Source organism: Ornithorhynchus anatinus, chromosome 5, assembly GCF_004115215.2.
Source record: "Ornithorhynchus anatinus isolate Pmale09 chromosome 5, mOrnAna1.pri.v4, whole genome shotgun sequence".
Taxonomy (NCBI): domain Eukaryota; kingdom Metazoa; phylum Chordata; class Mammalia; order Monotremata; family Ornithorhynchidae; genus Ornithorhynchus; species Ornithorhynchus anatinus.
Genome location: NC_041732.1, coordinates 5,964,959 through 5,988,005, shown reverse-complemented (window position 1 = coordinate 5,988,005; position 23,047 = coordinate 5,964,959). Strand labels below are relative to the sequence as shown.

General features: G+C 56.0%; 1 protein-coding gene across 4 annotated transcripts in view; it reads left to right on the top strand.

Moving 5' to 3' along the window:
* DPP8 (dipeptidyl peptidase 8) overlaps positions 1-22,391 on the top strand; it is a 48,417-nt gene extending 26,026 nt beyond the window's left edge. For 2 of the 4 annotated variants that reach the window (XM_039912257.1, XM_029065503.1), the window contains exons 8-20: positions 876-937; positions 2,404-2,504; positions 5,068-5,245; positions 7,158-7,317; positions 9,216-9,295; positions 10,438-10,590; positions 10,791-10,926; positions 12,831-12,976; positions 14,235-14,381; positions 16,038-16,190; positions 17,274-17,416; positions 18,635-18,746; positions 20,512-20,634. In XM_039912257.1, coding sequence (XP_039768191.1) covers positions 876-937; positions 2,404-2,504; positions 5,068-5,245; positions 7,158-7,317; positions 9,216-9,295; positions 10,438-10,590; positions 10,791-10,926; positions 12,831-12,976; positions 14,235-14,381; positions 16,038-16,190; positions 17,274-17,416; positions 18,635-18,746; positions 20,512-20,634 — 1,694 coding nt within the window. Of the gene's footprint in view, positions 1-875; positions 938-2,403; positions 2,506-5,067; positions 5,246-7,157; positions 7,318-9,215; positions 9,296-10,437; positions 10,591-10,790; positions 10,927-12,830; positions 12,977-14,234; positions 14,382-16,037; positions 16,191-17,273; positions 17,417-18,634; positions 18,747-20,511 lie in introns of those variants that run through there. The other 2 variants (XM_029065502.2, XM_029065504.2) reach the window with 2 other exon arrangements.
* Positions 22,392-23,047: the final 656 nt, after the last annotated feature.

Sequence of the window (23,047 nt, the reverse complement as noted above, 5' to 3'; positions counted from 1 at the left end):
TAACGTCTAGAGGGGCAGAAGGACATTAATAGGAATAGATAAGTGATTTATAAAGTGTAATTTAAAGATCTGTGCCAGAGTGCTGTGGGGTTGGGGGAGGGAAGTAAATATGAAATGTCCAAAGGTCACAGGCTCTCCTCCCCACGTGGCTCCCCCAGGGGCAGCTGCAAAGTGGAATCGCTTGTTCCACTCGTTCCCGGAGCCGGTGGCTGTCCCAGGAATCATGTTCCGAGCCACCGCTCCGCGCGGAGCACCGTGCCAGGACCGTAAGACAGCACGGGGAGTGACGTGGAAATAGTTCCGGCCCTCTTAATCTAATCTGAGGGACAGACTTGTGTCCGACTTGGCATTTCTGATTCAAAACGTAACCCAATCATGAGTGTGTGCAGAGCACTGGACTATGTGCTGATTATTATTATTATTATTGTTAGTGATGGTAATAATAATAATGGCATGTGTTAAGCGCTCACTATGGTCTAGGCACTGTATTAAGTGCTGGGGCGGTTACAAACAAATCAGGTTGGACACAGTCCCTGTCCCTCATGGGCTCCTTGTCTCAATCCCCATTTTACAGATGAGGTAACTGAGGCCCAGGGAAGTGAAGTGACTTGCCCCAGGTCACACGGCCGACAAGCGGCGGAGTCAGGATTAGAACCCGTGAGCTGACTCCCAGACTCTTGCCCTATCACTACGCCGGAGTGCTCACCGTATGCTGGACTGAGCGGTAGGAGAGTAATCAATTAGTGGTATTTATTGAGTGCTTACCGCGTGCAGAACACCGTACTAAGCACTTGGAAGAGCACAATATAAGAGTTGGAAGAAACAATCCCTGCCCACACAGGGTTTACAGTTGTCTCTCCTTTTTTTTTTTAAAGGCACAGCAAATCCTAAAGTCACCTTTAAGATGTCCGAAATAACAGTCGATGCGGAAGGAAACGTAAGTCTCTTTTTTATTTTTTGCTCCCAAGCGCGCCTTTAACGTAACCGAACCCTTAACTCCCGTCAGCCTGGTAACCTGTTTATTCCCATCCGTCTTCGGCCCGTGTGCACGCCGATAGAGGGGAGCCGCAGGATACGTTGGCGAGATGACGCCCAGTTGTACTTAATTCTAGAGGAGACGGAATGATAATACTAATAATAATAATAACGAGGATGGTGTTTGTTAAGCGCTTACTGTGTGCCACTCACTGTTTTAAGCACTGGGGTAGATCCAAGCTAATCAGGTCGGGGACAGTCCCTGTCCCACGTGCAGCTTACCGTCTTAATCCCCGTTTTACCGAGGCCCGGAGAAGTGAAGTGACTTGCTCGGGGTCACACAGCAGACTAGCGGCAGAACCGGCATTAGAACCCAGGTCCCTCTGACTCCCAGGCCCCGGCTTTTACCCACCAGGCCACGCTGATTCTCGTAACGGCGGGTCGTAGCTATTGCCTCTCGCCCCTATCCCCGTTGGATCAATCAGTGACATTTCTTGAGTTCTTACTGTGTGCAGAGTAAGCACTTGGGAGAGTACGGCCCAACAGAATTAGCAGGCACGTTCTCTGCCCAGAGCGAGCTTAGGATCTAGAGGGGGAGACAGGCATTAATGTGAATAAATAAGTAACTTCCTGTAGCTCCTCCCCTTCCCGGAGTCCGGTCACTCTCAGCTCCCCGTTTGGCGTTCAGTCGATCAATCAGTGCTATTTAGTGAGCGCTTTCTATGTGCAGAGCACTCGCTGCGGCAAGGGAAATGCGTCTGTTCAGTCCAGTGCCCTGCACACAGTAAGCGCCCAAGAAATACGACTGAGTTGACTGCCCAAGCGCTCCTTCCGAACAAACCCGGCACCTTAGTGTGAGAGTTGGGTCCCACCCCGTGAGAAGGGGAAAGAAACGGTGGGGAAAGGGGAAGGAAATTCCGGACGTGGGCGAAATGTATCCCGGAGGCCAGGCGGAGCGCGTCCGGGAAATCCAGGGCGGAACGGGCACAGCCCGAAGTTTTCCCTCGGGCCCAGTTCTCCGTCTTTTGCCTGGGAGAGGGAGGTGTTTCCTTCCCCTGTCCTATCCCGTCCGTCGATGTTGTCCGGGCTTCCGGCGGGGGCTCCAGAAGCCGGCCCGGCCCCGTCTGCCGGCCCGCTTCAGGAGCGAGCGACCGCTCCTCTCTCCCCTCCCGCCCCCATCGTGGCACCCGGAGCAAGGAGCGGGTCCGGAGGAGTGACCGTGGGCTCTCCTCCCCACGTGGCTCCCCCAGGGGCAGCTGCAAAGTGGAATCGCTTGTTCCACTCGTTCCCGGAGCCGGTGGCTGTCCCAGGAATCATGTTCCGAGCCACCGCTCCGCGCGGAGCACCGTGCCAGGACCGTAAGAAAGCACGGGGAGTGACTTCCCCTCCCCCTCCCCCTCACTGACCGATGGCCGTTGATCGTAACAGATCGTGGACGTGGAGGACAAGGAGCTCGTCCAGCCCTTCGAGGTCCTGTTCGAAGGAGTGGAATACATCGCCAGAGCCGGATGGACTCCAGAGGGAAAATAGTGCGTATGTCAAGCGGTCTCTTATCACTCGACGGTAGGGACCGAGCGCTTACCGTGTGCAGAGCACTGTCCTGAGCGCTTGGGCGGGGGGGAGGGCAGCAGGGTTGGCAGACACGTTCCCCGCCCACAGGGAGCTCACAGGCCGGAGGGGGAGACGGACATTCGAATAAATGACGGAAGTGCCGGGGGTCTGGAGCTGCCTTTCCGCCCGCCTGAAATACAGTCTGTGGGGTTTATTTTGCAGCACGGCCTAGTGGCTAGAGCCCGGGCCCGGGAGTCGGGAGGACCTGGGTTCTAATCCCGGCTCTGCTGCTTGTCTACTGGGTGAAGTAGACAAGTCACTTCACTTCTCTGGGCTTCAGTTCCCTTATCTGGAAAATGGGGATTAAAACCGCGAGCCCCGGGTGAGGCAGGGATTAGCATGTATCTCCTCCAGCATTTAGAACAGTGTTTGACACGTAGTAAGTGCTTACCGGATGCCATTATTGTTATTATTATAATTATCATCATTATTAAGTCACTTCCGGGCAGTTCTTTGTTTTGAATATGGGGGGAACTCACATCAGAAGCAACGCGGTCTAGCAGAAAGAGCCCGGGCCTGGGAGTCAAAGGACCCGGCTCCTAGTCCCGGCTCCGCCACTTGTCTGTTGTGTGACCTTGGGCTAGTCACTTCACTTCTCTGGGCCTCGGTTCCCTCATCCGCAAAATGGGGGCTTCGATCCCTGTTGTCCTTCCTTGGGACTTGATTATCTACCCCGGCACCGAGGTCGATGACAGTAGCGTGAATGAGCGCTAATAGAAATCGCAAGGCCTCAACTGCTGTTATTCAGAATTCTCTGGTCAGAGGGGAAGATGAAAGTTTCCCCCTCCCGGGTGCTCAATAAACATCGACAGCCGTCAATCAAGGGAGAGTAGAATCGAGGCCAGGAAGAATTGCGGAGGGAGGAGGTTATTTTAAGGAGCCCAGCAGCTGTTCAGAGCCTGCCTGTCCCTCCCGCCGCCTCCTGCTAAACCCCGAGCGAACCGGTGGGACGGTAGTTCTGGGGACTCGGGCCACCCCTAACCCCCCGCCCCGCCCCCGAGGGATGTCACCCCAGTGATTCAGAGATGGACTTCAAAGCGTTATCTGTCAGGGATTAAACTAATCCCCCATTTTATAATCTTGGGGGATTTCTTCCCTTCTGGATCACGGTTTTGTTTCTTTTTCTCTTTCAAACCTTGCCCCCAGCGGGCATGAAGTCCCTTTTGCGGGCACGGGTGGCCGGCGGACGTTTGGACAGGGCACGACGGTGGCGATAGGGGACGTCGTTCTGACGGTCTGCGGCCGTCTGGGCCGAGCGGGACGACGTGGCGGGAGAACCGCTTTTAACCCACCCGGTTTGTGTCCCTCAGCCAGATCCGTCCCCGAACACGGGGCTCTTGAAGGATAAGCCCCCTTCTCCCTCCGTCCAGCTATTTTCCCTGGGCCACCGATGGAAGCAGCGTGGCTTAGTGGAAAGAGCCCGGGCTTGGGAGTCAGAGGACCCGTTTCTAATCCCTGCTCTGCCCCTTGTCTGCTTTGTGACCTCGGGCAAGCCGCTTAACTTCTCTATGCCTGTCACCTCATCTGTAAAATGGGGATGAAAACTGTGAGCCCCCTGTGAGGCAACCTGATTACCGATTACAGTGCTTAGAACGGTGCTCGGCACATAGTAGGCGTTTAACAGACAGCAAAGTTATTGAAAGGGATCAATGGAACCTATGGAGTGCTTACCGCAGGCAAGGTGCTATGCGAGTGTTTGGGAGAGCACAGTACAGCAGAATTGGGAGACACATTCCCTGCCCCCGAGGCGTTAATGCAGTCAATTCCCTCGCCCCCTCCTACCTCACCTGCCCCCTCCTACCTCACCTCGCTGCTCTCCTACAACCCAGCCCGCACACTTCGCACCTCTAATGTCAACCTTACTGCGCCTCGACCTTATCCGTCTCGCCGCCGACCTTTCGCGCCCGTGCCCTGCCTTTGTCCTGGGCCACCCTCCCTCCTCTTATCCGACAGACGATGACTCTCCCCCGCTTCAAAGCCTCACTGAAGGCCCATCTCCTCCCAGAGGCCTTCCCAGACTAAGCCCTCCTTTCCTCTTCTCCCCCTCCCTTCTACGTCGCCCTGACTCGCTCCCCTTTTTCACGCTCCCTCCCAGCCCCACAGCCCTTAGGTACAGAGCCATCATTTTACTTATTTCTATTAATGTCTGTCTCCTCCTCTAGACTGTAAGCTCGTTGTGGGCAGGGAGTGTGTCTGTTGTGTTGCCCTCTCCCAAGCACTTAGGACAGGGCTCCGCGCACAGTAAGCGCTCAATAAATACGACTCACTGACTGACGGAGTCTGCAGACTAACGTCTTTCCTGGCCCGTGTTTCAGTTGCTGAGCGTGTTGCCTCCGATACTTTGACTTCGAGTTCTCTAGGGTTGTGTGTTTAAATTATGTAATACTAATATTGTGCACTTTTCAAAGCCATGAAACTCTAACGATCTCTTCCTCTCTCTCTCTTTTTTTTTTGGTGGGTTCTTATCATTTGTCGAAATAGCGCTTGGTCCATCCTGCTAGATCGTTCCCAAACCCGGCTCCAGATCGCGTTAATCTCCCCTGCATTATTTATCCCAGTAGAAGACGACGCTATGGAAAGACAGAAGCTCATAGACTCCGTGCCCGACTCGGTGACGCCCCTGATTATTTATGAAGAAACAACCGACATTTGGATAAATGTACGAGTTTGATTTGGGGCTCTTTTGGCGGTTCGATGTCTCGAGTGTGATTCGGTGACTGTAGGGTGTACTCTCCCAAGCGTTCGGGCCAGTGCTCTGCACACTGTGGGTGCTCCAAAAGTACAATCGAGGGCTTAAGCTCTGGGGGAGCTGCCCGATTCTCAAGTAGAAACGTTCCCGCTTCAAACTGGATCGTCTTCAAAGCGACGCAGATGTGAAAATGGTCCAGTGCGTTCTGTTCCAGCTTGTTTGCTTCAAAACACTTTCTCTTTCCGCTTCCTAAGACCCCATTCTTGGAGTTTGAATGTTAATCTAGGGTTTAGGGCGGGGGAGGTGTGTTTTTTTAAAAAAGGTGTGTGTGAAACAGAGCTGCAGCTTGCAGCAGTTTTGTGGCTAGAAAGTTAATGCCACTGAGGTGGCATCTCCCTGGCTGCTGCTTTTTACTGTCGTCCTGGGAAACCTCAAGGATTGACGGGAGGTTATGAGTCCCCCCAGTCTGGTCAGCGCCGCTCTAAAGGGCTCCGGGAGAACCTGGCTAGGGTGCTGGCCCTGTCTTCTTCCAAGGAAGGGGCTCAGGATTTGGAACACGGAACACCCCCCGCCTTTCATTTATTGCTTTTTATGTTTGCTGACTGCTCCCTGAGACTGTCTCGGGGCATGGGGGAGAAGAGAGAGAGAGAGACAGCTAGAGAAAGCGGAAGATCGCTAGAGAGACTGCTAGGGAGAGATCACTAGAGAGAGAAACTGTGAGGGAAGGAGAGGGAGAGAGAGAAAGGAAAAAAGAAAAAGAGAAAGTTTGTGCTCCAGACTGTTACAAAGCTTGAAACCAAGAGCTTCTGGGAGGGCTTCTAGAAGTCGTCTCTGTGCCACACAATGAATCACCTTAGAGACTTAAAAACGGTGTCATTGGCTTGGGGGTTTGGGCTGGGGGGGACCATCCTCGCCCAACCCCACCATGTGTCTAGCGGTTCACTACGAACAGACAGGTTCTGCTGCTTTATTAACAACAATAATAATAATAATACTGATGGTATTGGTTAAGCACTTACTATGTGCCAAGCACTGTTCTAAGCGCTGGGGTAGATACAAGGTAGTCAGGTTGTCCCACGTGGGCCTTACAGGCTTAATCCCCGTTTTTCAGATGAGGGAACTGAGGCACAGAGAAGTGAAATGACTTGCCCCAGGTCACACAGCAGACGAGCGGCGGAGCCGGGATTAGAACCCGTGTCCTCTGACCTCCAATCCCATGCTCTTGCCACCAAGCCACTCTGCGTCTCAGTATTGATGGTATTTGTTAAGCACTCTCTATGTGCCAAGCACTGTTCTAAGCACTGGGGTAGATACAAGCTTGTCTCACGTGGGGCTCACAGTCTTAATCGCCACTTTACAGATGGGGTAACGGAGGCACAGAGAGGTTAAGCGACCTGCCCAAAGTCACAAAGCTGACAAGTGGCGGAGCCGGGATTAGAACCCACGACCTCTGACTCCCAAGCCCGGGCTCTTTCCACTAAGGCACCCTGCTTCACGTTGCTTCCTCTCATCCAAGCCCATTTTGCCCTGGTCCAGAGAAGTTTCGTTTCCCCACACTTTCCGTCTAGTTTCCACAGGGGATCTGGGCCCTCAGGAAAGGGGCCAGGGAAGCCCGCAGAGTTACACTTGCACCTTCCAGGACTTTTTTTCCCACTCCCCTCTCCTGTGATAAAGAACCCAGATCTGCCAGCCCGTGAAGAATCCGCAAGGAAAGGAGATGAGACAGGACAGAGGGGCAAGCACAGTCCGGCAGCCGTGATCAGACGCGTTGCGGCTCGAACCCGAGGCCGCCGCCGTGACCGGGTTTTGCGTTTTTTTCCCGGGATTTAAACTTCGAAGCGCTTCCCTTTTTTCAAGCCCACGTGTTTCCATGTTTCCACAGATCCACGACATCTTCCACATCTTCCCCCAGAGCCACCCAGACGAGGTCGAGTTCATCTTCGCTTCCGAGTGCAAAACTGGGTTCCGACACCTGTACAAAGTCACGACGACGCTGAAGGAGAGCAGATACAAGAGGTCCAGTGGAGGCCTCCCTGCTCCGAGTAAGACGGGAGAGAGGGGACCCGGGGCGGGGCGGGGTGGGGAGGGCGGCGCGGCGTTAGCAAAGTCAACTTGGCGGCTCCAGTCCCTGCCGTCTGTCAGTCATATTGATTGAGCGGTTGATGTGTGCAGAGCACTGTACTAAGCGCTTGGGAGGGGACAGTAGAACCTTAAACGGACACGGTCTCTGTCCACGACGAGCTAACGGTCTAGAGGGGGAGACAGGCATGAATATAAATAAACTACCGATGTGGACATAAGGGGTGTGGGGCTGGGAGGGGGGATGAATTAAGGGAGCGAGTCAGGGAGGCACAGAAAGGAATGGAAGAAGAGGACGGGAGGGTTTAGTCTGGGAAGGCCTCTTGGAGGAGATGGGCCTTCGGTAAGGCCCTGAAGTGGGGGAGAGTCATCGTCCGTCCCAACCGCTCCTCCCCTCCCCTCAGGGGTCCCCCAAATCTAAGTAAATAATTCATCCATTTGAAGCCCGTCGGGTCCTGGTCACAGTGGGATTCCCTGTCGTATCAGTCCTGCAGAGTTGGGGCTCAGAGGCGGCGGAGTCTAAAGAGCGGTGGTATTTTAGCGCTTGCCGAGCGCTAAATGCCGTACTAAACTCTGGGCTAGGCAACACCGTAAGCAGATCTGGCAGGGTCCCCGTCCCACGTGGGGATCACGGTCTGAAGACAGCTCCGGCCAACTCTTTTCCCAAAGTTCGCAAACCCTCCTTTGGTGGCGGTGTGAGTGGGTTGTGTTTCGGCGTGTCCAGACGCTTGGTGCTTGGTAGAGGGCAGCGCCCCTCCTCTCAGGTTACCCGGGGGGTCGATGTTTAGCTTCCCTGGGCCGGGAGCGGTCGGGGGGACGGCGGGCCGGGTGAGGAGGATGAGGAAGAGGCACTTGGCCCTCTCCCCGCGATGGCCGGCTCCGCTTTGGTCTTCCGGATTCTCCTCCTTTCGGCCACCCTGCTGTCGGTCTGGCGGGAAGCAGCGTGGCCTGGTGGAAAGAGCCCGGACTAAGGAGTCATAGGACCTGGGTTCTAATCCCGGCTCCACCTCTCTGCTGTGGGCCCTTGGGCCAGTCACTTCACTTCCCTGGGCCCTACTTTCCTCATCTGTAGAATGGGGATTCGATCCCTATTCTCCCTCCCACTTAGAGAGTGAGCCCCGTGTGGCACCTGATGATCTTGTAATAATAATAACTGTGGAATTTTTAAGCGCTTACTGTGTGCCAGGCACTGAATTAATCCAGTGCAGTAGATAAGAGGTAAGTGGGTTGGACAGAGTCCCCCTTCCACCCAGGACTCACAGTCTTGGCCCCCGTTTTCCAGATGAGGGAGCCGAAGCAGAGATAAGTGAAGTGGCATGCCCAAGGTCACTATTATTATTATCCAGAATCCCGGGTCCCTGCCCCGGTTCGGCCCACGTGGGCTGAGGCCTCGCGTGCGCTTGGCCACGGGGCGTCCCCTCCCCGCATCTGCCCGTGGCTCTCCTTGCCCCGGCGGAAACACGAGGGGAAGGGACCCGTGAGTGTGAGTGGCTCCAGGGAAGCCACTAGCCCTGTCACCCGGTCGCCGTCCCCTCCCCTCGCCCCCCGGCCAGGCCGGGCTCTCGGTAAATAGTCCACCGGGCTCCTACAGCCCAGGTCTCAGAAGTCAAGCGCCGTGTGTCATCAGCTTCCCCCGCTCTGTGACCTCGGGTGAGTCACCAGACCTCTCCGAGCCACAGCCCCGTTCCCCCCCGGCGCCCCTCACCCCGCCCCACGGGCACATCGTTCCACCCACCGGTGCCGAGCCGTCCGAACAAAAAGCGCCCCGCTCCCACCCCGCGTGATCTCGGTCTGGGCCTTCACGGTCGGGCGCGAAGTGCAGAGCGTGGCAACGTAATGGCGGTTCTTTTTTTGTCTCCAGGTGATTTCAAGTGCCCCATCAAAGAGGAGGTGGCAATCACCAGCGGAGAGTGGGAGGTGCTGGGCCGCCACGGCTCAAACGTACGTCCTCTAGCTCTCCCTCGGGACGCGGAGTTGACAGCGGGCAGCGTAAGGGGAGCGTGGCTCGCAAGGCCGGCTCTGCGCGTAAACGCAGCCCCAGGCGTCAAAGGAACCCGGGCGGGGGGGGGAATCAGGGACGTCCATCAGAGCAGGAAGGACGCTTCGGAACCCCAGGACTCCCGTTTCCTCAGGCGGATCATTGCCGGCTGCCTGCAGAGGAGGCCGGGAGATGGGGAGGCCGGCATTCTGTGAGCCTGGAGGGTTTTCAGAACTCGGGGACCGAGCCGCCGGGAGCCAGGGCCACGGGAGTCACCGGCATTTTGAGGGCGATCGTTTCCGGAGTCGGAGGCCGACTCATGGCGATCCTCTAGTTTATGTCCCCCGTGGCCAGTCACTAAACCCCCTCCGGCCAACCTGTTTGGCCGAAAGGCATCCAGGGTGAGGACCCGGGGACGGTCAGGCAGAGCCGAGGTGAGGAGGAGTGGGACAGGAGAAACGGAAGCTTGCGGGGACAGCTATGGATCGAAGAACCGAAAAAAAAAAAGGGTCTGTGAGAACATTCCAGTGCTAGCTGAACCATAGGCCAGTTGCTAGACTTGACATCCCTCCCCGTCTCTCACTTCCTAGATTCCATGAAACACTCCTGCTCCAGGAACACTAAATAAACCTGTCCCCTGGTGGGAGACCGCAAAAAAAAAAAATGAGGTTGACTCAGCAGCAGAGAGGCATTGAGATGAGACATCGAACATACAATTTAGCCAAAGACAGCGCACGGACAAAAGTAGAAAGCATATGGCAGTGGTATTTTTGTTCGAACTGAGCTCCGCTTTGGATCGTCCCCGCCCCCGGCCGTGGATGGCTCTCTTCTCCTGCCTCTGAAACGGTCCTCACTTGTCCTCCGGGCCTCATCTTAGCTGAAGTCCAAAGCGCCCTGATTACACCATTGTTAGTAGGAGGGAGGTCTTATTTTATACCCCTGAGGGGGCAAATAAAAAGCTGTTAAGCCAATGAGCAATTCAGATGGAGCAGAGAGGAATTAGAACCGGGAGCACAGGTTTGCGATCGTGAAACCATCCACCGGGCGTGAACCGGTTCGGCCCGAGTGAACTGGGGGTCAGCGAGAGCTTCTGTCCCCTTGGCAGATCCGAGTCGACGAGGCGAAGAAGCTGGTGTACTTCGAAGGCACGAAAGATTCCCCCTTGGAACACCATCTGTACGTGGTCAGCTACGAAAACCCCGGCCAGGTGACGCGGCTGACAGAGAGGGGCTTCTCTCACGCCTGCTGCATCAGTCAGGTAGCCGGCCCGTCTCCTCCCCCGACCCCCGTCTTCCGTGGCACCTCCCGAAATGGAGCGTTAGTGTCCCCCGGGGGGTATCTGAGTTAAAACTGCCCCCCGTCCTCCACACGGGCCCGTCGGACCGGGACCTGACCCAGAAAATAAACTCTTTGTCGTTCCAGGAACAGAGGAAAATCACGTTTTGTCCCTTTCTCTAGGACTGTGACCTGTTCATAAGTAAATACAGTAACCAGAAGAACCCCCACTGTGTGTCCCTCTACAAGCTCTCAGGTTCTGAAGACGACCCGGTTCCCCGAACGAAGGAGTTCTGGGCCACGATTTTAGATTCGGCAGGTACGGGAGGAACTGATGCGACGGGTCCTCGGCTTAGCCGAAGGGCTGCCCCCCGCCCCCTCCCGCGGGCGGCTCCCGCCCCCAGGCTGGGCGTCGGAAGCGGGCGGAGGGCGCCCCGGCCCTGGCGAGGAACGGGGCGCCCCGGTGGAAGGGGAGGCCGAGGTCAGACGGGGCAGCCTTTCCTCGAAATAAGATTAGAGCGGCGCCAGTTGTTCTCCGGAGACGGCCTTCGCGTCCAACCCACTGGGCTCCGGTCCCAAAATGAAAGAAAAGCCGGGCGGGTCATCCGAGCCGGCCCGGAGGGGGGCCACCTTCCCTCTCGGCCAGGGAAGCCTCCCCCCCCACCCCCTCACCGCCCGCCACCTTCTCGGGGCCGTGCAGGGGCGGCCGAGGGAAGCAGCAGGACGGCCTGAGCGCCTGCCACGGTGCGACGCGCCAAGTGGGTGTTCCGTAAACACTACGGCACCGCCACTGCCACAGACGGGGATCTGGGAGACCTGGGTTTCGGCCTGTTGGGTGACCTCGGGCCAGCCGTCTTGACCGCTCCGAGCCTCAGGTTCCTCGTCCGAAATGGGCGACCAGGTCCCCGCTCTCCCCCCGCCTCTTAGAGAGGGAGCCACAGGGACAGTGCCGATCCCAGTGCCTTGTGATCTATCCCAGCGTGTAGCACGACGCTGGACATCTAATGAGCACTGAATCCGGCCCCTGATGAGGGTGATTTCGAAAGGGTCTCCTGGTAGTCCCGTGGCCCCGTTGGCGTTTCAGCAGTCCGACGTGCAAATGGGCTCGTCCTCGAGCTCTGGGAAGAGCCTGGTCCCGAGAGTCACGGGGCCCGGGTTTTAATCCTGGCTTCGCACTCGTGCCGAGTGACTTTGGGCAAGTCGCTTGGCTTCTTTGGGCCCCACTTCCCTTCCCCATCTGTAAAATTGGGACAGAATACCTGGTTTTATTTAGTTTTTTTCCCGTTTGTTTCTGTTAAGCACTTACTATTTGCCAGACACTATTCTAAGCACTGGGGTAGATAAATTAGTTAAATCAGGTTGGACGCAATCCGTGTCCCGCGTGGGGTTCCTGGTCTTAATCCCCATTTGACAGATGGGGAAACTGAGACACAGAGAAATGAAGTGACTTGCCCCAGTTCACACAGCACGCAAGTCGTGGAGCTGGGATTAGAACTCAGGTCCTGGCTTAGCGGTCCGTGCTCTATCCACTAGGCCACGCTGCCTCCCTGGGGCACACTGCTTGAGAGCCCCTTGCGGGTCACGTACCGTGTTGGATCTGACTGTGTTGGATCTACCCCAACGCTTTGCACAGTGCTTGACACGTGGCAAACGCTTTTTTTTAAAATGTACTTAAGTGCTTATTATGTGCCAGGCACTCCACTAGCACTGGGGTAGATACAAGCTAATCAGGTTGGCCACAGTCCGTGTCCCACATGGGGTACGCAATCTTAATTCCCGTCTCACAGGTGAGGTAACTGAGGCCCCGAGTAGTGAATGCCCGGGGTCACACACACAGGCAAGTGGCCAAGCCGGGATTAAAACCCAAGTGTCTCTGCCTCCCAGGCCCGAGTTCTTCCCCCGAGGCCACGTTGTTCCTCGAATGATAATTAAATAATCACCCCAATTATTTTTACGATGGTCCTGGAGGCCCGTGGTTGGTGGATGGAACTGGAGACGGGTTAGACAGATGGAGGTAAAACTCAAATTCTTCGGGCCCCGCCTTACTCTCGGAAACCTAAATGTTAGTTAGCCCTTAAATGCCAGTCCCGTATTATTATTCTCTAAGGCTGCGAGTTGGAAATAGGATTGTTAAAAGAGAAATGTCATTTCTGTACCAAATTCATCCGAAAGGGGTGTCGGGAGGAGTCCTTTAAAGACCGGGCTTTTGTCGCCTGCCCGCAGGTCCTCTTCCGGATTACACCCCGCCGGAAATCTTCTCCTTCGAAAGCACCACGGGGTTCACCCTGTACGGGATGATGTACAGGCCTCACGACCTGCAGCCCGGGAAGAAGTACCCCACCGTGCTGTTCATCTACGGGGGGCCGCAGGTGGGTCAGCCGGGGAGCCGGGGGCGGGATCGACGTGGGAGAGCCTTCTCCGGGGGACCGCCCAACCGGGCCGCCTGGACCACCAGCTGGAGCCGGGGGAGAAGGAGGGGGCGATCGGGGCGGGTGGCTCCGGCCCCGGCCCGGACGAATGGGTCGCCCAGACCGGTTTGTCGGCGGGACGGCGTGGGCTCGGAGGCTGGAGGGCCTCTGGGCTCTAACCCGGCCGTGTCCGGGGTCTTCCAAGTTCTCTGGGACCCCGGGGGGAGCGACTGTGCCTTCCCTCAGGGGTCCTCGGCATGACTCTCAGCGGGGCCGACTGTGATTCTGCCTCCGGATGCCGACTCCCTAATCTCTTTCTCTCGACGCGTCCATCTCTGTGGGGCCCGGAGCGAGAGGAGAAGTAGAGAGCAGGGAAGCGAACGGGTGACCGACAAAGGCAGAAGTCACACGCCATTCTCCGAGGTGGAAAGAGAAGCAAATGGCGGGGACCGGTTCGGTCCAAAACCTTGGATTTCCCGGGTCCTCTTCCACGTCCTTTCTGCTCTGCACATAGTAAACGCTCAATAAATACCACTAGATGGGATTGAACCGTGCTGTATTTCTTCCCTCAAAGACCGGTTGAGTAGCAAACTGGCTGGGGGTGGATGCCGGAGCAGGTGCAGTCCCGTGGCGGGAATGTCATGACTTCCCAACGTGCCAGGAACTCCGGCTCTGGGCTGCCGCTCCTCCTCCCCAGCGGAAACCCTGGCAGGCGACCGGTGTTCTGCGACGCAGACGTGACGGACTGGGAGCTGGGGAGTGGGAGCCGTGCTGCCTCAGTTTCCTCCACCTACGTGAGGCCTGTTCAGTGCGGGATCTGAAGCCTGAGCCTTCTCGCCTCCTCTAGACTTTTGAGCTCCCTGTGGGCAGGGCACGTGACTGCTACCTCTTGTCTTGGACTCTCCCAAGGGCTTAGTAAAGTCTTCTGCACGTAGTAAGCGCTCAGTAAATCCCACCGATAGATTGATTCCTTCCAGCCCTGGTTAGGCCTTCCCTAATTAGACAGGGAACCCGAGGGGATCCAGGCTTTCAGATTGAAGTCTCTTTAAACCCCTCCGGGAAGACAGAAGGTGCCCGTCGACCTTTAAGGGATGTTTCCCATTTTCGACCCGAGCTTCAGGGGAGTAGAACCGCTGCTTCCAGGTCCCACCAAAGATCCGGCGCCTCTCTTTCTCCGGGCCGTTTTTCTGCTGTCCCTGAAGTCCTCTTTCTTCTTCAGGTGCAGCTGGTGAATAACCGATTTAAAGGCGTCAAGTATTTCCGCCTGAACACCCTGGCGTCTCTGGGCTACGTCGTGGTGGTGATTGACAACCGAGGGTCCTGTCACCGGGGACTGAAGTTTGAAGGGGCTTTCAAGTATAAAATGGTGCGTGGGCAGAGAACTGTTTCCCTACGGTATGTTGTGGTGCGTGGCCTGTCTGTGTGGAAGGGGGGAAGCCCAGCAGGGGAGGCGAGGCTAGCAGCGGACAGAGTTCTAATCCCGGCTCCACCACTTGCCCGCCCGGCGGCCTTGGGCAAGTCACTTGGCTGCTCTGAGTCTCAGTTGCCTCGGTCGCAGAATAGGGATTAAGCCTGGGAGCCCCGAGTGGGACGGGGACTGTGTCCAACCCGATTGGCTTGTATCTAATCAGTGATAATAATAATAATGTTGGTATTTGTTAAGTGCTTACTATGTGCAGAGCACTGATCTAAGTGCTGGGGTAGATACAGGGTAATCAGGTCGTCCCGCGTGAGGCTCACAGCCTTAATCCCCATTTTACAGATGAGTTAACTGAGGCACAGAGAAGTTAAGTGACTTGCCCACAGTCACCCGGCTGACACAGCTGTACAGCGCCTGGTACATAGTAAGTGCTTAAATATCATTAAAAAAGAGTCCCTCCCTCCCGTTTTCACCCAAGCCATTTAGTGTGTCGGGGAGGGAAGCACTTACCACCAGCGGTCGCTTTCTCTCCCTAGGATTCCTCAGATTCTCTCCCATTCTTTCCCTCTCCCCATCCCCAAGGGCAGCTATGGCATTCCCTACCCCAGACCATTTTTCAAGATCAGGATTGATTCTTTTTTTTTTTTTAAAAAAAAAAAAGCACTTATTATGTGCCAGGCACCGTACTAAGCACTGGGGTAGATTCAAGCTAATCAGACCCAGTCCCCGTCCCAAAGGGAGCTCAGAATTTTAATCTCCATTTTACAGATGAGGTAACTGAGGCACAGAGAAGTGAAGCGCCATACTCACGGTCCCACAGCAGGCCCGTGACAGAGGTGGGATGAGAAGTGAGGTCTTCTGACTCCCGAGGCCCAGGGTCTTTCCCCTTGGCCCCGCTGCTTCTCACTTGATCTGCTCTGGGTGGGTGAGCTCTGGTGCTGCAGAAGAGATGGGAGCGGGCGGGCCAGGGGATCGAAGGCCCGAAACCCCTTCCAGCCCTGTGATTAGACAGAGATTGACCGGGGGCCTGGAGAACCCCAGAGAAGGCAGTGGAGAGAGAGAGGCTGTCAGAGCTTTAGATGGACCTCAGCCCCCCACCCCCCAGGCACTGGATTCAGGGTGGGCATAGTTGGGAAGGCGTCTCTCTCCCGGAGGGGCTCCGCCCAGCGAAGTAGGTTCGATTCAGGATCACCAGAGAGATCTGGAATGGCGGGAATGAGCCGCTGAGATCTCCCGGCCTTGAGAGAACGCGGGTCGTGAGGCAGGGACCCCGTTGATCCCTCTGGCCCTTGGAATAGACACTGACGGTGACATCAAGTCCAGAGGGCGGTTTACAGCTGCGTGAATGTGTGTGTGTCTGTGGCCCCGGGCGGGCCTCTGTCTTGAAGAAATTGATCGCACAGCTAGTGACGAGGGCGATGCCAGTCCCACCCTCTAGCCCCCGCCAGTTGTGATTCTTCGGCGGCCCGGCGCACAACGAGCGAGCAGGCGGTTAGGGGTGCCGGAGGGCGACGGCCCGCCCCACTTGCCCAGGTGTCGCGGCCCCCGTCGTCCGCCAGCGGCTTTGAACCGACCGTGGCCCGGCCCTCCTTTTCCCGCCAGGGCCAGATCGAGATCGAAGACCAGGTGGAAGGCCTCCAGTACCTGGCGTCTCGGTACGATTTCATCGACCTGGAGCGCGTCGGCATCCACGGCTGGTCCTACGGCGGGTACTTGTCTCTGATGGCGTTACTGCAGAGGTCAGATATCTTCAGGGTATGTGCCTCCTCCTACCGTCTTCGATCCGTCAGGCCTGAAGCTGGCCGCGGCGGAGCCGGCGGTCAGTCGATCGTATCTATCGAGCGCTTACTCTGTGCGGAGCACTGTACTAAGCTCTTGGGAGAGGACAGTGGAACGACGTAATAGACACATTCCCTGACCACGATGAACTTAAAGTCTAGAGGGCAGGAAGGGCGCAAATAACGCAGATACCCTCCCCCCGTACCCCGTTGGATTTTTAAGTTCGCCCAGGGGGAGATTCTGTAGGTGGGTTGAGGGCGTGTTAAAAATCAGTCTTTCTCAGAAAAAATGAGCAAGGAGGTCGTCATCCTCCTCCGAAGCCCAGGCAGACGGGGTTCGAGCCGGAGTAGTTAACAAACCCGTAAAGCCGGATCCCGTAGCACAGTCAATCATCTGTGATCACAAAGCTATTAGTGATATTAAAATGTCAAGCGATCCTCTAATTAAAAAGAAAGCGGGGGCTCTGTGTGTCTGTCTCTGCACGCATGAGAACCTTTGCGTATCTATAAATGTAAAGTCTGCAGACTGACACATTTTTCACTGGCATATTAGTGATCGCCCTGTCATCCGGATACTTCAGTGTGAAAGGTTTAATGGGAACTCTGGAAAGAAATGAGCTTTGTGTGTTCAGGAGATGTTCCCTCGATTCCCGTGCTGGGCGTAAGGGCCAGACCCCACGAGAGCTCCCTGTGTTTCAGGGTCCCTGTGTCTGTCTCTCCGTAGGTCCCTACGGCTCTGTCTCTCCCTCCGTCCCTCCCTGGGGGCGTCTCTCTCTGGGTCTAGGCTTGGGTCTGTCTCTGTCCGGATCCCCGTGTCTCTGTCTCCCTCTCGTGTCTCTCGGTCCTTGTGTCTCTGGGTCCCTGTGTCTCTTCCCCATCCGTCCGGCCCTCCCAGTCCTCCCCCGGGAGGATTTTTGAAAAGGTTTTCATATATTTATTTTTAAGTATAGCTACAGACGTAGATACGTATAGAGTCGGTGGAGGTAGCGGAGAGGCTCTGGGATCCCGGCTTCCCCTCCCCGCCGCGCGCGGGCCCCTCGGGACGGGTTGGCTTTTGCAGGTGGCGATTGCCGGCGCGCCAGTCACGCTGTGGATTTTCTACGACACGGGCTACACGGAGCGCTACATGGGCCACCCGGACCAGAACGAGCAGGGCTACTACCTAGGCTCCGTGGCCATGCAGGCCGAGAAGTTCCCTTCCGAGTAAGTTCGGGCTCTGGGCAAGCCCCCGGCTTGCCCCCGAACCGGGTCTTTTATTTGGGGATTTTGGCCCTCCTAAAGCGCCCCGCTGGCCAAGCCTCCGGCCAAGGGTGGGCCCAGAGATCGGACCTCGTCTTTACAGCTGTGGCCCTGGGCAGTTTGAAGAGAGATATGGGTCCTCAGATATCCTGGATGGTTAGCGCTTGCTCTCGCGCTCTCTCTCTCTCCTCTCCTCTCTCGTCTTTCTCTCCCTCTTCCCCCTCTGTGGGAGCACATTTGCATTATCTCGAGAAGAAGCATGGCCTAGTAGATTTAGCCTGGGCCTGGGCGAGAGACCTGGGTTCCGATCCCAGCTCCGCCACCTGTCCGCTCTGTGACCTCAGGCAAGTCGCTTCACTTCTCCGGGCCTCAGTTCTGTCATCTGTAAAACTGGGAGTGAGACCGTGAGCCCCATGTGGGTCATGGACCGCATCCAATCTGATTAGCGTGTGTCCTCCCCGGCGCTTAGTACAGCGACTGACACATTGTGAGCACTTAAATATCATTTTAAAAATCCACCCCTTTGAATGATCTCTTTCGGCAGTAATGAAACGGTACTCGCTGCCCCCCCCCCCACTCACGAGGAGGGCAGAGAAATGACATCTGGCCAAAGCTCTGGACCCGGAACAGGCTCTGAAGCAGCCACATGATTGGATCTAAGGGCCCCCTTGCTAAATGACAAGGAGTGGAGGGCCGGGGTGAGGGCGGGGAAGGGCAGCCCGAAGAAACTTCTGGAAGGCGAGGCTGTCAGCGGAGCTAGAGGGGGTTGGCCGTCCTCCCCGTCCACCCTGCCCCCTGGGGAAGCGGCACCGTGGGTTTTGATTGATCAGAAAATCCCAGAGCGCACCCAGCCGTTTCTGAAAACCCGCTAACCCTCTTGCCAGATTAACAAACAATTTGAGCAAGCCCAACCTCTTTACTTTTAATTTTTTTATTTTTGCCTCTCCTCCAGACTGAGAGAGACGATCGTCGGTACTTAGCGAGCAGTACCTATGTGCAGGGCACCATGCTAAGCGCTGGGGAGAGCCCGGTATAACGGAATTGGGCGAATGAGAAAAACGCCCCTCAGTCGATCTTGATCGGGCCCCTGGGGAAGGGGCGGGTGGATGGGAAATGACACGGGGGGACCGTCCGCTGACGCCCCTCTCCGTTGCCTGACACCGCGCTGTTTCCCTTCCCCAGGCCCAACCGTTTACTGCTGTTGCACGGCTTCCTGGACGAGAACGTCCACTTTGCACACACCAGTATATTACTGAGTTTTTTAGTGAGGGCCGGGAAGCCCTATGACTTGCAGGTGAGTCTCCCAGCTGTATCGGTCTGAACCCGGTTCCGAGCGGACCCCCGCGGCGCCGCGAGCTCGGGAGCGGGCCGGAGAGACCCGAGACTCGATGCCTGCCGTCTGGGGCCGGGGCTTCCTGTCTCCCCGGGGCGGCCAAGCCATAGGGGTCGGGCTGGCCCGTCTGGGTCTGTGGCAGAGGGTAGCCCCGTTTCCCGGCTGGCGGCGGGGGGTCGGGGGGGCGAGGCGCCCTCCGGTTTCGTCGGTGGGGAATCCAGGCTCTCAGTTCCGTCTGTCCACCGTTGATATTTGAACCCTGACTGTGGGTAGAGCGTTGTTTCAAGTGCCCGAGAAAGCACAGTACTGCAAAATTGAGAAGCTGCGAGGCCTAGTGGTTAGAGCACAGGCCTGGGAGTCAGAGGTCCTGGGTTCTAATCTCGGCTCCGCCACTCGTCTGCCGGTTGACTTTGGGCAAGTCACTTCACTGCTCTGGGCTTTCGTTCCCTCGTCACTAAAACGGGGATGAAGACTGTGAGCCCTACGTGGGACGTGGACTGTGTCGAACCTCATTAGCTTGTATCTACCCCAGCGCTTAGAACAGTGCGTGGCACATAGGAAGCACTTAACGAAGACCGTTAAAAAATAAAAAGTTGTGAGAAGCGATCCCAGCCCACAAGGAGCTTCCAGTCCACAGGGGGATAAAGTAGAGCCTTCCTGTCATTCTTCTGTTTTCTGGCTGTTTTTGGAGGGAGGGGTGTTGGCCGGCACTGGGGAGAAGAGAGGTGGAGTTGTTTTCCTGTCCTGTGGAGCCTGCGTGGTTCTGTCCTTTGACCTAGCAAGTAGCAGTTCATTCATTCATTGGCGTATTTATTTAGCAGAGCGCTTACCTTGTGCGGAACACTGTACTAAGCGCTTGGGAGAGTACAATATAACGACAGACACAGTCCTGCCTAGAACGAGCTCACAGTCTAGAGGGGGAGACAGACATTAATACAAGTAGATAAATAGCAGATATATTATTATATATATGCTGTGGGGATGGGAGGATGAATGAAGGAGCAAGTAGGAACGGCGCAGAAGGGTGTGGGCGAAGAGGAGAGGAGGGCTTAGGGAAGGCTTTTTGGAGGAGATGGGCCTTCCATAAGGTTTTGACGTGGGGGAGAGAAATGGTCTGTGGGGAGGCCAGGCCGACGTCGCCGACCGCTCCGCTTTGTGGGCTGAACTTTCAGCCAGCCACCGCCCCGAACCCCGACCCCCACTACTGCTCTGAAACTCACCCGTGGCTCCCCAGCCCCATCCTGGGCCACCCCTCTGTCCCGCCTTTGTCCCCACCCTCTAAAGAAATGGCCGTCGCCTACGGCGCTAGCCCGAGGCTACGGCCAGGGACGGAGGGAGGGGCGGCCCAGGCCAGGGGTGGGGCTGGGTTTTTTTTAAATCAGTTAATCGATTGACGGTATTTATTGAGCGCTTACCCAGCGCAGAGCAGTACATCGGAGTTGGTAGATGTGATTCCCTTCCCGCAAGGAACTTACGTTCTAGAGGGGGAGGCAGAAGTTAAAGTAGATGAGCGATGGAGAAATAGAGGACACGAGTATTTCCACAGCCGTCGTGGGGCTGGGGCGAGGATCAGGGAGGCCCCTCCGCTTCCACTCCCCCGACCGGGTCGGACGGGGCGGGCGGGGCCCCGGCAGAGACCTCGGACGGCCGGCTCGGCCGTGTCTCCTCCGCGACATTCCCTCTCCACAGCATTCCCGCACCTGGTTGTTCCCCTCGTGCCTTACAGATCTACCCTCAGGAGAGACACAGCATCCGAGTGCCCGAATCCGGAGAACATTACGAACTGCACCTTTTGCACTACCTTCAGGAAAACCTGGGCTCCCATATCGCCGCTCTGAAAGTCATGTGACGGTGACCTCGAGGACCCCGCCGGGCCCCCTCTGGGACATTCCAGAGCGTCCCGTCCCGCGCCCCCTCCCCCCGCCCCCCACTTCCCCATCCCACTCAACTCCCTTCCCCCCCGGGACCGCCCAGCACAGACCGGCCAAGACCCCAGTTCTCCGGGAACGCCGCCGGGCGGGGAGAATTCCCAGGAGACGATAGAGCACGGGTTCACCCCACTCACCCACCCCCAGCCTCCTCTCACTTTTTCAAAGCGATAATAAGCCTCGTGGGAGGGGTCTTTTTACGGCGCCTTTCTGAATTTGTTACAATCAAGTCGCTGAATGATGGGTTCACTACAATCCAACAACCTCTCTGGCTAGATATGGATTTAGACCACAGTTAAATGTAATTTAATAGCTTACGCTTCATTACTTGGGATGCATCCAGCATGTTACGAACTAATCACTATTAAACATATGACTTAATCGGTCTTTAATGATTTTTAAAAAAAAGCACCAAACTCCTCGAGGCCTCCCACGGACTCTCTCTTGGGTCGATCGAGAACTCTGACCAGCTTCTCGGTGAGCTCCCTCAGTGTAACTGATACGAACACTATTCGTTTTTCTTGGGTAATGATCTGAGTGGATTTTAAGCAGTCGCTCTCACCTGAAAGAAAATACAATAACAGTCTATGTAGCATGGATTTAATTAGTCTTACGGTGTTGCTAATTGCCGGCGGATTGATTTTTTTTTTTAAAAACGGAAAGATTAGAGCTTAAAATTTTGCAGTCTTTACTCCCCACTGCCTCCAACTTCTATTTAGGGAAAAAAAAAAAGACTGACCCTCTCTCGGGAACTTGAGGGAGCCTCTTGACTCTGTTTCCCTCTACTGCCTTCCCACTTTGCTGTGTCTTGGAATTTGTTTCCGGGTGGAAGGAGGGGGCAGTTAATGATGTTTTCCAGTTCTAGCTGGTTAATAAAGATGTGTGAGTATCCTGTACCTGAGCATGGAAAGGGTTTGGGAAATGAGGTTTTATTTTAATCTTCCGGAGTGGTAGTGTAAAAATAGGGAACTGGGATCACCGCTTAAAGCCAGTGAAAGTCTCAATGTCCATAAGGGGAGAGATCCTGTGGGAGCAGCGTTTTCCCTGAATTTTAATGATTAAAAAAGATTTTCAGAAACCTGACATCCCGACTCCCTTCCTTGTTGGAAAATGGTCAGCTGAGCACGAGAAGCCAACTCTCTGGAATTCAGAGCCCGACAGCCTCAAACAACCCCGGCTCCCCGCTCAGAAGGTGAGGGGCTGTACAGCTCCAAAACTCAGGCCAGGAATCGCTCAGCGTTCCAGGGATCGGTGCCCCCCACCTTGAATTCCCCTGGCTGGATGGAGGCGCGGGGACCTCGAGAGCGAGCGTCGTCTCCGGAGAGCCCCTCTTCCTCCTCCTCCTCCTCCTCTTCCGCGCTCCTCTCTCCGCGACGAGGGGCCGGTTCGAGCTTCGGAGCCAGCATCCGGCGAGGGCAACGCGAGCCGAGTTCCTCGTCAGCAAGCGAGAGTGGAGTCCCTGGCAGTTGGGCCCGCAGCTGGCTTTGACGGGAATATCCTGCATCGGGGCCAGGAGGTGGCAGAGGGGAGAGGAAAAGGTCCGGCGTTGCTCTAGTGGCGACCGAACACTTGGAAATAGGGTTGGATTTTTTGAGTCTTTGCATATTTGTACTGTATTATGCATATATCTCTATTGTGTGGACATGTATACATTTACATATGGATGGTATTCTCCCTTGCCTGGATTTTTTTTTTTCATCGGTGTTAAATTGGTCTGGGTATCTCTCCCCCCAGTCAAAAGGACATTTTCCCCTCTATCATTTGACTTAAGTAGGTGGTGGGTTATTAAGGGAGACTCGTGCTTTTGAATCCCGGGGCCTACCCTCGGGGGGTGGGAGGGCACTCCCATAGGGCAAGATCTGACCGCTGGACCCAAACCGCCAGAAAATCGCGCTGATCGATAGGAGAAAAATGGAGCAGAGGACGCACCATTTTATGCAAGACTTGGTTCCTACCCTCCGTGCCCACGGCCCACAGGATGGAACCGCCCCCTAACCTCCACCACTGAGTATTTAGACCTCAGTCATTTTCCTGCCCCCTCTTCTTATTTGGTGCAGATCTGTGAACTTGGCAGAAGGCTCTTGTCCTCACAGATATTTGCCTGATTAAGATTTGTGTCTCGTATCGGGGACGGAAAGGTTTTCTCATCTTCTCTCTCGTCTTCCTCTGATCCACCCCCGCCCAAAGTGAGCGAGCGTGGACGGGTCTCACCCTTTTGAGTGAGTAGCACCGTAAGGGTTAGAGGGGAGCGTGGGCGCAGGAGGGGTTGGGACGAGAACCAGGAGCAAAGAGCGGAGGGGGGCTTCCGCTCGCTTCGCCAAGGTGGTATCCCGG